At 57.9% G+C, this 13374-nt stretch overlaps 2 protein-coding genes across 2 annotated transcripts; one reads left to right on the top strand and one right to left on the bottom strand.

Moving 5' to 3' along the window:
* Positions 1-104: 104 nt before the first annotated feature.
* RPL36A (ribosomal protein L36a) lies at positions 105-3281 on the bottom strand. Its single transcript, XM_034063504.1, has 6 exons — positions 3170-3281; positions 2539-2645; positions 2167-2272; positions 1989-2056; positions 248-370; positions 105-167 (listed from the first exon to the last, which is right to left on the bottom strand). Exons 1-6 carry the CDS (start codon positions 3279-3281, stop codon positions 147-149), a joined length of 537 nt encoding a protein of 178 aa, XP_033919395.1. The 3' UTR covers positions 105-146.
* Positions 3282-5645: 2364 nt separating this feature from the next.
* Positions 5646-13341, top strand: BTK (Bruton tyrosine kinase). Its single transcript, XM_034063604.1, has 18 exons — positions 5646-6004; positions 6128-6226; positions 6460-6528; positions 7011-7092; positions 8531-8659; positions 8743-8810; positions 9317-9492; positions 9758-9820; positions 10035-10089; positions 10340-10422; positions 10521-10648; positions 10788-10862; positions 11172-11343; positions 11583-11799; positions 12294-12358; positions 12783-12901; positions 12983-13140; positions 13215-13341. Exons 1-18 carry the CDS (start codon positions 5864-5866, stop codon positions 13284-13286), a joined length of 1971 nt encoding a protein of 656 aa, XP_033919495.1. The 5' UTR covers positions 5646-5863; the 3' UTR covers positions 13287-13341.
* Positions 13342-13374: the final 33 nt, after the last annotated feature.

The following is a 13374-nucleotide window of genomic DNA, read 5'->3' as shown; positions in this document are numbered from 1 at the left end:
GTTCACTTACTAAGCAGCTCTGCAAGCAGTGCCTTCCTGCTGGGATGATGTAGGTGTGAGTTCAACCCTACCACCAGGAGAAGATACAAAGCCAAACCAACAGATCACTTCCAAATACTTTAATATGGTCCATAACAACGAGCAGGTTAGAACTGGATCACCTGGCCCTGTAAGAGTGAAGAGATGGAGTAAGTTTATTCACCACTGAATGCTGCCACCCTCATCTACCCGTGGTACGCAAACCTACCTTTCTCTTCTTGTCTCCTCCCAGCTCAAAGTGCTTGCACCTCTTAATTGCCAGCATCCTCTTGGACCTGCAATTGGGCTCCACACACTCCAGCCTCAGCACAATCTTCTTTGTAGTCTTAGCCTGGGACAAGAGGAGCAGAGTGTATCAATGCACAAAACATCCACAAGCAAACTGCTGCTGTCAGGAAAAGCATGTTATCTGCACTACTGAAGATTCAGCAGCTTGTTCTTGCAGTGCAGATAAAAAGACTACCAACAGAGTTAAGCTCCCTCCATTAAAAACCAGGCAGCACCGTAAGGACCAGTATAGGAATACACTGGATCGGTACTTCACAATAAAGAACACTGGTTCAGTGGGGCAGGGCTGGCTTTTGCAGGGTTCAGCCATGCTCCAAGCCCATGCCAGTGAAGGCACTGGGAACACGCACTTGATAGTGTGGGAGAACAGACCAGCAGCACTCAGGAGTTCAGCAGAATCCTGGGCAGACACATCTGGAAGCAGCACCAACTTTCCCCAGAACACAATGTGCTCAGTGCAGACCTGCAGCTACTGACAAGTCACATGAAACTTCCAAGACTACAGAGGGAAGAACCCAGAGCTGCTGTAGCAGCTACACAGACCTGTAATCACCGGTTACCAGCTTCACCCAATCACCCATATAACACTGACTAGAAAGAAACAGGAATGGGGATGGCAGGGCATAGCAGCAGAGTGCCAAAGAGCACAGCAGCAGTACAGCTGCTCTGTGTACCTATTGCAGCAGGGTTTTCTACAAGGTCTCCCCACCTCCTGGCAGAAAATCAACTTGGGAGAACTGCTATCTCATTTTCTTCTTGATGGAAGACTTCCTGAACATCTCCAGCACAACACCAGGACCTTCCAGCAATGAGCCAAGCAGCTCCTTAAGTAACTGAACAATTCACACAAAAACTATAGCAAATCAGCCATTGGGTTCTGCTTCCCTGCTGCAAATACCACAGATTTTGGGCCCCTACAACTCCCTGGCAGGATGTGCATAGAGGCACAGAAGGAAAACAGGCAAGACCACAGCCCCAAGTATCCACACACTGCAAAGGACAGAGGATGACTGCAGCAGCTCCCTGCAGCTTATCTGTAACAGGATGCACTGCTGCTCTGAAACTCTCAGGGAAGGCTTAACACAGCAGCTCTCTTGTACTGGCTCAATGATACGGATTTCCCTGGAGCCAGCAGGCTGCAAGAAAACCATGTTGTGTCCTGCAGTGCCCCAGGAGCTGCACATGCTTTGCTTCTACCATACCCTTGCAGACAGCACCATCACTGTGCAGAGCCTGACAAACCCAGCAAGTTTCAATGAGAAACTACTGCCACTTCCAAGATCACAATGAGAGCAAGCAGCAGCCTCCCTTTCCCCTTGCTGTACCGGCAAGCAATGAAGAAAACCCTCCTTTCATTAAAAGCATCACTCCCAGTAAGATCCTGCTCCCCTCCAGCATCAAGGCTCCCAGCACAACCTGCTGTGCAAACACATGCTGCATCGTCACTCCTGAAAACAAAAGGAGCATCACACAGAACAGGAGCAGCAGGGAAGTTGTGGATGAGGAATTTACACTCCCCGACACCACTACCCGCAGAGCTGCCATAACATGGCTTGAGCACAGGACCAGCACAAGGCTGCAGGAGGCTGAAGCCTCTCTCTTTAACTGGTATGTGGATTACCATGAACACTTCAGGTCCTCCTTCCAGAAGCAGCACTCACCTTCTTACGGAAGATGGGCTTTGTCTGGCCCCCATAGCCGCTCTGCTTCCTATCGTAGCGTCTTTTTCCTATAGGCAGAAATGGTTCTCTTTAGGCAATGATTCAAGACAACCAACAAAGCACCACCCGGGTCCCACACCACCTCCCTCAAGCCGTGCCCCAGTGCCCCCAGTCCTACCCTGGGCGTAGAGCGAGTCCTTCCCCTTCTTGTACTGGGTGACTTTGTGCGGCTGGTGCTTGCCGCACTTCTTGCAGTATGTCCGCCGGGTTTTCGGGACGTTCACCTGCAGGGGACGGGGGAACCCGGTCACCGGGGCCACGAATGGCCGGGGCCTGCAGCTCAGCCCGGCCGCCCTTCCCCTCCCCTCGGTAAGGCCCCGCGCCGTCACCCCGGACCTACGACCTCCCCCCGCCGCCCTACCCTGCCCTAACCGCTGGCCGAGCACCCCCCGCAGCGGCAGGCGCCTCGGGCGGGCGGAGCGAGCCTCTCCCGGGGCGGATGGAGGCGGATGGCACCGGATAGAACAGGGCGGCTGCGGCCTGCACTCACCATCTTGCCGGCTGCGGCCCGAAGAGGAGGAGCGGCCGGGAAGCGGAAGCGGATGGGAGGGGGTGAACTATAGAGAGGAGGAGCGCAGGGAGCGAGAGCGGCGCCACCTTGCGGCCGGAGGAGAGCGGGGCAGGGGGATTGGGGGTGCGGGGGGTGCGGGTACACGGGGTGACCCTGAGCGGTGCGCACAGTGCGGGGTGTGAAGGGGGCACATGGCGCTGCCCCGCACCTCTGCCCTGTGCCATGTGGGTGCCCCTCGTCCCCTCGGTGCGGAGCAGCCCTGGCTGCCCCAGGAGGAAACCCATCTGCTGCTTGAGTCAGGGAGCAGGGAAAGGGGAACTGAAACGGGGCTGTTGGCCGGGGCCGTCCTTCCTCCTGCGCACCCGACCCCCTGCGCGTCCCCGCCGCTGCAGCCACCCCACCGGCCCCGCTGGGCCACCCCGGGCGGGCAGCGGGCACGGCCGGACCCCTGCGGGCCGGAGCGGCGGTGGGAGGGACGGGTGAGTGCGGTGGGGCACGGCGGGGGGCCGGGAATGCCGTGTGGGGACAGGGCTGGAACACGAGGGTGGCGGTGCCCTGCTGCCAGCGTAGGGAGGAGGGAGCCGGGTGGTGCCTGCTGGTGGCCTCGCACCTCTGTCCTGGGCACAGGCAGCACGCTGCGAGCAGCGGGTGGGCTGGGAAGGGTCAGCCTTGTCCCGCAGCCCCGACGGCTCCGGGCAGGACGAGGAGGAGACAGGTACCATGAGGCAGAGCAGGGTGGTGGGTGCGGGGGGCTCTGGGGCTGCAGGGGAGCATGGGATCAGGGTGGTGTGTGTGCTATGGACCCTACTGGGGCTCCAGAGCATGGGATCAGGGTGGTGTGTGTGCTATGGACCCAGAGCATGGGATCAGGGTGGTGTGTGTGCTATGGACCCCAGCGGGGCTCCAGAGCATGGGATCAGGGTGGTGTGTGTGCTATGGATCCCAGTGGGGCTCCAGAGCATGGGATCAGGGTGGTGTGTGTGCTATGGACCCCAGCGGGGCTCCAGAGCATGGGATCAGGGTGGGGGGTGAGTGCCAGGGACCCAGCAGTGCTGCAGAGCCGGGTGTCGTGGTGCTGGCAGTGCCTTTGAGCACTCTTTGCCTGTGCATTTTGCAGTAGATGCTGATGGAGCACAGCTCTGGGTTTGTTCCCCAGCCTGTCCCACGCAGGAGATTCCCTCTCTTCACTGTTCTCACCCTCCAGGCTGCACCTCACACACAGAGACTGTGGTGTTTGTCATTCACTGTCACCCTTCCCACTTGCTCTGGGTATGCCAGCCCCCATCAAACAGTGGTGGCCAAGAGGCTCGGCTCCTTATCAGGACATGTGCAGGGAGCATGGTGGGGCACAGCACCCACCGCGTGTGCTGGGGCTGGTGGGGGGGTCAGAGCATGTTGGCTGGGGTGTGACAGCAGCAGGAAGTCACACACACTGGGGACACGCACAGGACATGCTTCCAGCCACCCACTTCCCACCTCTGCTCTGTCACAGCACAGCGGCTGTGGCTGCAGGATGAGTCCCACTGGGAGCCCACCAGCCCCAGACACAGAGCAGCACTGGTGGCAGGGCCAGGGACAGGGAGGCTGTGCCATGCCCTGAGATACCCATGTCAGTGCTGTCCTAGAGGACATGGGATGTGCCCCATCTGCCCAGCACTGCTGGTGGTGACCTGGCTCTGTGAATCAAGGCAAAGCTTCTGGAGACCCAGCACTGCAGATGGGATGGAGCCCAAAGGCTGCTCTGCTCAGCCCCTGTGGCTGTGTCAGGGGGGACAAACAATGGCAGACACATTTTATAGCTAGAGAAACTGAGGCATGGGGCTACAGGGGGGTAACAACTCATTGCTTAAGGGGTTTTTGCTTTATTTTGTTTGTTAAACCACCCAAACAAGCAGAAAAGACCTGTGAGGGCCAGAAGGGTAGGGAAAGGGGATGCTAGGAGCAGGAACCTTGCTTGTTCCCAGTCTTTCTGGCTACAGCCACTGCAGTGAGGCAGGATTGCAGGATCTATGCTGGAAGGGTCTGGGCATCAACAGCGCATGGGGGAACACCCCTGCTTCTGCCCCCCAGGCTGGGCATGCCCCACAGAGAGGCACAGCTATGGGGACTAGTCCCTGGCCTATTTGATCCCCACCTGGTCCCTCTCATGGCTGAGCATGTGTGAGGGGAAGGGACGTGCTGCCTGGCTGGGTATCAGGGAGCTCAACCCTTACCTCCAGCTCTCCTCTGAGCCTGCCCCAGAGGAGATGAGGGCAGCAGGGAGGGAAACCACTTCTCCTGGGATACCCTCTAAAGCCATGTTTGTAGGAGCAAACAGGAAGAAGGTGGAGGTGAAGCAGGAGCAGGGCACATAGGTGGGCAGGGCAGGAGACATGGAGGAGAGCTCCAGGTCACAGTTCAGCAGTGGCCCATGTAGCTCATGAACTCCCTGATACATCCAGTCTGGAATGAAGCACTGGTTACAGCCCTCCGAGGAGAAGCCCGGAGCTCTGTGTGGTGTTGGAACCATCTGTGTGCTGCAGTGCAGCATGAAAGGGTACAGGATGCTCCAAGAGATGGGCCAGGGGCAGTTCCAGCCACCCTGGAGGCAGGGCAGCAGTGGAATGTAGTGCTCTGAATTGTGCCCTTCTCTGCCTGGACCATCCCTGGAGAGGCTCAAGGGAAGAGCTTTGCTGAGGAGGGGATCAAACCCCTCTGGTTGCTGGCTGCAGGCAGCCCTTCAAGCCTGGAGGAGGAGGAATGTTGAGCATCATCCTTGCTCTCCTGCAGGCTCCATGCACACAGTGGGAAGGATGCCTTTAGGGCTACTCTGTGCTCTCAGCAGCCAGTTGAGGCCAGCACCGACCCACAGTTTTTAGGGTCTGGTGTCCACAGAGGCAGTTCAGCACATCCCTGCACAAAGTGCCTGTGCTATGGCAGGAGGAAACGGCCCACACAAACACACATGATGCTGGAGGGGAGGAGGGAGCCCTCTGGGTGTTGCTGCTCAGGCTCTGCGCTCCTCCCTCTCTATCTATGTCTGTCTGTCCATAGGCACACCAGCGGAGCCCCTCCAGCATCCATCAGAAGCCATCCGGGTGGTGGCTTGGTTCAGAGCCTGGCACTGGAGAGGAGACAGGAGAGGGAGAGGTCCCATCCCAGCCCCTCCACACTGACCTGCCCGCACACCTCTGCAGCTGATTCCCTGCCGTGGTGGTCCCAGCACCTCCAGGCTCCCCTTGGTCGGCGGAGGCAGTGCCCCAAGTGAGCTCCAGCAGCGAGCACTGTGCTGGTGCACGGCACAGAGGAGGACGGCAGGGCTGACATGGCCAGTGTCATCCTGGAGAGCATCTTCTTGAAGCGCTCGCAGCAGAAGAAGAAGACTTCTCCCCTCAACTTCAAGAAGCGCCTGTTCCTGCTGACAGAGAGCAAGCTGTCCTACTACGAGTATGACTTTGAACGGGGGGTGAGTCGGCAGCCACAGGGCTCACCAGTTGTCCCTCTGCCAGCCCAAGGGGTGGTTGGACAGGGACAGTAGTTGGCTTGAGCCTCCCTTGATGATCATTCAAACCAAGCCTGTGTCTTGCAGCGCCGGGGCAGCAAGAAGGGCTCAGTGGACATTGAGAAGATCACCTGTGTGGAGACAGTGGTGCCTGAGCACAACCCTCCCCCTGAGCGCCAGGTCCCGGTGAGGAGGGGCCCCACTTGTGTCCCATCACTGAGGAAATAGGGAGAGGGACCCTGCTCTGGGCTGGTGGGAATGGGGGACAGCCCTACTTGGCATGGGGGCTCTGCACCCATAGCCCATACCAGGGGTCTGGCTTGATGCAGGGCAGGGGGATGCCAAAGGCTGTGGGTGCCATGGGAGACGGCAGCAGCCGAGCAGCAGGATGCCAGCATGTCTCTGCCTCTCTCTTCCAGAGGAAAGGAGAGGATTGCACCAACATGGAGCAGATCTCCATCATTGAACGGTTCCCTTACCCCTTCCAGGTGAGTCCTCACTGCCCCCTTTGTGGGTCCACTCTGACTGCAGAGGGGGACCTGGTGCCCAACCCAGCATCACTGCCCCCATGTCAGGCATCACTCACCCATCTGGGGACACCCTGCTGCAGTCAGTGCTGCATAGGGCAGGCAGGTGAGCACTGTGAGCCCCGGGGGGGTTGGGCAGTTCTATAAGGGGGGCTGCTTACATGCAAACCACCTTCCGAGCAATGCTGTGCCTCTTTCGGCCCCATGGCTGGAGGGATGCTGTCTGCAGGGTGCCCAGCCCAGCTGCCTGCCCCTTCTGGACACACTGAAAGTCAGAGAAGGAAGTGGAAAGTCTCAGGGGAAGGGGCTTATTTAGAACTTCTGTGTCACGGTCCCGCGAGCAGCGTGCAGGGCAGCACAGTTTGTGCTCTGCCATAAGCCTCAGCTCCCCCCCATCCTCCCCAGAGACCCCCCGGTGGGTGCTGAGCTGTGTGGTCCTGCAGGTGGTCTATGATGAAGGGCCCCTCTACGTCTTCTCCCCGACGGAGGAGCTGCGCAGGCGCTGGATCCATCAGCTGAAGAGTGGTGAGTTTGGGGGCTCTGCAGCCCCCCCCAAGCAAACCCAAGGCAGGAGCTGTGTGCGTGCTGTGACCCAGAGCACCAGGCTTCCGGGGTTGTTATCTCGTGGTTCCGCTGTCCCGTGGCTGCAGAAGAGCAATCAGAAACTTCTCCTGTGACCATAGCACTCCTAAAACCCTGCCCCACATCCACTGCTTAGCATCCCTGAGCTGCTCCTGCCTGGGGACATGAACACTCGCCTCTATCACCCTCTGACTTCGGCTCCACCATAGCCACCACGGCTCAGGCTTCTTGTCCTCTCACGAGCCTGCTCCAAATGAGCTTGAGCAGGCTCAGAAGTTACTGAGGGCAAAAGGAAATAGCAGATGTGGCCACCCAGCTGTACTGGCATGGAACACAAGGGTAGAGCCCCCAGTGCCCCCAGAGCCTGCGGGAAGCCAGGGAGCATCCCTCCCAACCCACCCCGAGCTTTGCCAAGCTAACACTGCCGCATGAGGTGCTACCTGCTTGAGCTGAGCACTGCAGCAGCACTGCTGGGGTGCTTAACGCTGGCCAGGATCTCCCAGCCCACTCCGGAGAGCTCTCTCTGCTCCCTGAATGCAACGATCAGCCCTGTTAAATCATTTCAGCCTCTGCTGCTCTCCTGATACACAGCCCCACTGAGGGACTCACTGCTCACGGCCCGGGGCTGGAGCTGCCTCTTGGTGTGCGTGCATCTCTGTGGCTTCGTGCTGGTGGGTGATTAGCTGCTTCAATTGACAGAGGGAAGTTCGCCCCAGCCAAGCGGAAGCCATGCAGGCTGATAACGGGGAAGTCGGTTCCTTCACAAGAGCCCTGCAGCTCTTCCCCAGCAGGCAGCAGCTCTCTCCCCCTTCCCTGCTGCAGCAGGGGGGCTGCTGGGGCAGCTGAAACAGTGGGAAATCCACAGGGAAAAGGGGGGAGGAAATGCTGGTCTTTTGGTGCCAGGATGCCCTCATCCTGCCCTCATCCCCACAGAGCTGCCGTGGGCCAGCATGGGGCTCTTGTGGTGTTCAGGCACATCCAGTTGTCCTACTAGCGTGGGGAGAGGCACAAGGAAGCTGGTTGTCTCCTAGCAAAGGAGCGGTATCCCAGCAGGGGAAGAGCCTGAGCAAGCAGGGATGGTGGCAGTGCCCTGCTGTCCCCTTGGACAAGCCAGGCACAGCACTGGCCTCCCTCCCTCCCCACATCTGAAGATCAAGGGTTCAAAACAGCTGCAAACCTCAAGAGCCTGGGGGATGCTGGACATTCTGGCTGCAGGAGCAATGAGCTGAGGTGAACCCTCAGCAGGGCTCATGTGGCTGTGTATCAGCAGCACAGCAGAGGCTGGAATGACTTGACAGGGCTGATCATCTGCATGGAGGGAGCACAGAGCTCTCTGTAGTGAGCCAGGGACACAGCACTCATCCCCCCTTCTCTGCCACAGTGATCCGGTACAACAGTGACCTGGTACAGAAGTATCACCCTTGCTTCTGGATCGATGGCCAGTACCTGTGCTGCTCCCAGACAGCCAAGAATGCCATGGGCTGCCAGATCCTGGAGAGCAGGAATGGCAGTAAGACACTGGGCACCCTCCCCTTGCCCTGTCCCCAGGCCAGGGCATCTTTCCTCACTTTAAGTCCCTTTTCTGTTCGGAAGGTTTAAAAGTTGGGCGGTCGCATCGCAAGACAAAGAAGCCTCTTCCCCCCACTCCTGAGGAGGACCAGGTAGGGGCCAGCAGCATCATGTGGGTTTGCTCCGAGCTGTTTAGGGAACGGACTAACTGGGAAAAGCCAACATGTTCAATGGCATTGCTCGGAGATGTACAGGCCAGGGCCCTGCTCTGGAGAGGGGTGTCAGGGGGTACCCTGAGGGAGAAGGAGCTTGAATCAAAAGCCTGTAGGAAAAGCAAGTGATCTCACCCCTGAGGTTCCGCAGGGGGAGCTGGGAGGATGGAGAAGCCCTAGGATAGGGTGGAGGAGTCACAGATTGAGCCAAAAGGTAGAGAGAAAACGCTTATCATTAGTGAGGACGGGTCTCCAAGGTGGAAATGTTGCAATGAGAAGTGCTGGGTTGGGGGGGGATTGGTCTCCTGTTGGAGATAGATGGGGGAGCTGAGACAATCACTGCACTGACTGGCCTGAGCCCATGCCCAGCAGGCCTGGGGAGGGTCTCATGGGCACTGTGTGTGTGCCAGCCTCACCTGTCCCATGCTCTCCCTTGCTCTGGGAAGATGAAGCCGCTGCCTCCCGAGCCAGCCCCCAGCACAGCAGGAGAGATGAAGAAGGTGGTGGCCCTGTACAGCTACGTGCCCATGACCACACAGGACCTGCAGCTGCAGAAGGGTGAGGAGTACCTCATCCTGGAGGAGAGCCACCTGCCCTGGTGGAAGGCTCGTGACAAGAACGGGTAAGAGCTCCCATTGCAGTGGCCTCTCACGGTGCCATGGCACTGGTGACAAGCACACCTCTTCAGCAGCCTGGGGGTGAGGACAGTCAGCAGGCTGCCGTGTGGGGTGGCACATGAGGACAGTGAAGGAGACTAAAGCAGGCTGTGGTAGCATGAACCCAAATGGGTTTGCACCAAGGTTTTTGAGCCCGTTTCTGAGTAGAAGAAACCTGCTTTCCCCTTGGCCCCCTCCATCAGTGCGTGACTGGCCCTTTTTCTTCTGCAGGAGGGAAGGATACATCCCCAGCAACTATGTCACTGAAACCAGCAATTCCCTGGAGATCTTTGAGTGAGTAGAGGGCCCAAGGATGGTGCAAGCTGCACATGGTCAGTTTTTTACATGCAGTTCTGTTAAACACACGCAGCCTGCAAGCCCAGCTGGGTCCCTCTCCCTCTTCCCTACCCGTTGAGAGCCTAGAGCCATCCCTGTTGTGGGCCAGGCTCAGAGCAGGCTGGGACAGCAGTGGCTGCAGTGCTCTCCCTGACACGTGTCCATGTTGCAGGTGGTACTCAAAGAACATCACCCGGAGTCAAGCAGAGCAGCTGCTCAAACAGGAGGTAAGTGCTGACTCCCTGGCTTGGTTCTGCACACCATGGGCAGCTCTCACGTTGTGTTGCATGGGACCAGCCTGGCTTGTGCTGGGAGGTGAGCATCACCCCGACAGCCCCAGGAACCATCTGTACCCCAGCGTGACCTCTTCAGGATACGTCCCCTCAGGCAGGGACTGGAAGTAGGACTCCACTCCCTTTATGTCTTGCCTGTTACATTACACCACCCCATAACCACCCTGTCATTATACCCTTTTAGGGTAAGGAAGGAGGCTTCATTGTCCGAGATTCGACCAGCAAGATGGGGAAATACACTGTGTCCGTCTATGCCAAGTCCTCTGTGTAAGTGGGTCCGAGAACAGCTTGTTCCTACCTCAGAGGCACCCCTCACCCTCTGCCTGTCCTCCCCACACTGCTGACCCCTCATACTGTCTCTCCAGTGACCCCCAAGGCATGATCCGCCACTATGTTGTGTGCTGCACCCCCCAGAATCAGTATTACCTGGCAGAAAAGCACGTGTTCAACACCATCCCGGAGCTCATCACCTACCACCAGCACAACTCTGCCGGTCAGTACTGGGGACACAGTGGGGCCAGCAGTGCGTTTACTGACACAACAGTATCCCCACCTTCCCACACTGAAGGCAGGAGGCTCGTGTTCCCTGCTAGATAAGTGTGGTGTGGCAATCTGACCTTCTTGTGTCTCAGGGCTCATATCCAGACTGAAGTACCCCGTGTCTCAGCACCAGAGAAGTGCTCCTTCCACAGCAGGCCTCGGCTATGGTAAGCTGGCCTCACACTTCCCTGGTTGCCACACTGGCTTTCTGAGGCTGGGATCCTGCCTGTCTCCTGGCACAAGGGCTCACAGCCTTCCCAGGAATCACGTCCCAGCACTCACTGGCCCTCTGGTGATGGTTCTGACCAAGAGATGCCATAAACTACTTTGCTCCCCATCCCATGGAGGAACAAGTCTCAGATTTCAGGGATTTTTGGGATGCTTTTTCAGGCAGCAAATGCTTGTGAGCTGTTCTTGAGCTTGCTAGATCAGGGAGGCCACCCGCACCCACATTATGCTTGTTCTCTCTATCCCAGGGTCATGGGAGATTGACCCAAAGGATCTGACCTTCCTGAAGGAACTGGGGACGGGGCAGTTCGGTGTGGTGAAGTACGGGAAGTGGAGAGGCCAGTTCAACGTTGCTATCAAGATGATCAGGGAGGGCTCCATGTCAGAGGACGAGTTCATCGATGAAGCCAAAGTCATGATGTAAGTAGTGAGCAGCCTGCAGGTCACTGCTGGACCTGCCTTGCCAGAACAGCTGCACCCCTGGGTGACGTGGATGCAAGATGCATCCAAGAACCTACTGCCTTTGTCCTGATTCCCTGGTGAGCTTTTCCACCATCACCTGGGCCAGGAGCACCTTCCCTTCCCACACTCTTTATTCATGGATGCTGCTTTTGCTGCTTGGCCTTCTAGATGCTCAGAACTTCTCATCCCCAACACAGGAACCTGTCTCATGAGAAGCTCGTGCAGCTCTATGGGGTCTGCACCAAGCAGCATCCCATCTTCATCATCACCGAGTACATGGCCAACGGCTGCCTCCTGAACTTCCTGAAGGAACCTCGGAGGCGGTTCCAGCCTGCCGAGCTGCTGGAGATGTGCAAGGATGTCTGTGAAGCTATGGAGTACCTGGAATCCAAGCAGTTCCTGCACCGGGACCTGGTAGGCCTGTGGCTGAAGGACACATCTCCAACTGAGCAGCAGCCACAGCATGTCCTGGACAGACAGGGTCCAGCTCATCAGGATGAGGAGAGGCAGCTCTGCAGCACATCCCCCTAAGCTTTCCCTGCCCACCTGAGCATGGGCAGGATGCTGTGAAGTCACTGCAGTGAGTTAGCAGTGATTGCAGAAAGGGCAGGACTGGAGAGTTTTCCAGCAGATGGGAAATCAGTCTGTGGCTAGGGCAAGGTGTGTGTTAGCCAGCATCGTTGGCTCAGACATGAAAGGGACCTCTTAATCCCCATCAAAAGCTGAGCCTGCTTTTGTCAGCCTTGGGCTGGCATCACTAGCTTGTGGTGCTGCTGGGTGCTGTACCTGATCTCCTCTTGGTGCTGCTTTGTTCAGAGTGCCAGCAGAGAAGTTGCCCCTCTATAGATAAGCAGGATGCTGGAGGCAGGAGCAGGTAGGAGTGACTGCCTCCATCTCTCCACCCACAGGCTGCTCGCAACTGCTTGGTGAACGAGCAAGGAATTGTGAAAGTGTCGGATTTTGGCCTTTCCAGGTCTGGTGGATGTGTCTGTGTCACCTTCCTGTCCCAATCCTGCAGCTCCTCCTTCAGTCTCTTCTACATCTTAGTTCTTCAGCTCTGGTTTTCCTTTGTCTTCTGTCTTTCTGTTTCATCTATCTGCCTCAGCCTCCCACCTCTCCACTTTCCACCATCCCTTTCTTACTTCCCCTGTCCCTTATCCCCCTCTCTTTGCTGCTTCTTTCTCCCACCTCTAGTCTCCTGAATGCAGCTTTCTCTCCACATCCCCTTTTTTGTGGCTATGCTTTTGTGTCACCCTATTTCTCCCTGTTGAAACCCATGTGGAGGCCAACCTGTTGTCACTCCGAGAGCTGCCAGGTCCATTTGGGCTTCGTTGATTGCATGTAGCAGTAAACTATGAAGTGCAAGGCAGGCACCCTGATCCATTTACCTCCCGCAGGTACGTCCTAGATGATGAGTATACAAGCTCCATGGGGTCGAAGTTCCCAGTGCGGTGGTCTCCCCCTGAAGTGCTCCTGTACAGCAAGTTCAGCAGCAAGTCCGATGTCTGGGCTTTCGGTAAGAGCGTGAATGACTCGGAGCAGCTTCAGCCACCGCTGCTTCCATGCCGTGAACCGTCCCTGCCGTTCCCTGTGCCAGGCGTTCTCATGTGGGAAGTGTACTCGCTGGGAAAGATGCCTTACGAGCGCTTCAACAACAGCGAGACAACGGAGCACGTCATCCAGGGGCTGCGCCTCTACCGCCCGCAGCAGGCTTCGGAGCGGGTCTACACCATCATGTACAGCTGCTGGCATGAGGTAAGCGGCCCCAGCCCGGCGCCCACCGCAGGGCTGCCGGGACCCGGCTCCGCAGCTCTCCCGTCTCCCTGCAGAAGCCGGAGGAGCGTCCGACCTTCTCCGCGCTGCTGGCCGGCATCCGGGACATCACGGACGAGGAGCCCTGACCGCGGGCCGGTACCACGGGGCTGCGGCAACGGGATACGGGATACGGGACACGGCACCGGAGGGGCCCTCAGGGCCGCCCCCCACCGA

This window comes from Melopsittacus undulatus, chromosome 6 (assembly GCF_012275295.1).
Source record: "Melopsittacus undulatus isolate bMelUnd1 chromosome 6, bMelUnd1.mat.Z, whole genome shotgun sequence".
Classification (NCBI taxonomy): domain Eukaryota; kingdom Metazoa; phylum Chordata; class Aves; order Psittaciformes; family Psittaculidae; genus Melopsittacus; species Melopsittacus undulatus.
Note: the sequence above shows the minus strand (reverse complement) of the source record. Positions and strands in the feature narration are given on the sequence as shown.

Coding starts and splice junctions, on each gene's coding strand:
- BTK (XM_034063604.1), top strand. CDS start 5,864: ATGGCCAGTGTCATCCTGGAGAGCATCTTCTTGAAGCGCTCGCAGCAG. Junction 6,005..6,127: donor AGTATGACTTTGAACGGGGG/GTGAGTCGGCAG, acceptor TGTGTCTTGCAG/CGCCGGGGCAGCAAGAAGGG. Junction 6,529..7,010: donor GGTTCCCTTACCCCTTCCAG/GTGAGTCCTCAC, acceptor GTGGTCCTGCAG/GTGGTCTATGATGAAGGGCC.
- RPL36A (XM_034063504.1), bottom strand. CDS start 3,281: ATGGTACCTGTCTCCTCCTCGTCCTGCCCGGAGCCGTCGGGGCTGCGG. Junction 2,057..2,166: donor GGACTCGCTCTACGCCCAGG/GTAGGACTGGGG, acceptor TTCTGCCTATAG/GAAAAAGACGCTACGATAGG. Junction 371..1,988: donor AGCCCATCTTCCGTAAGAAG/GTGAGTGCTGCT, acceptor CTCTTGTCCCAG/GCTAAGACTACAAAGAAGAT.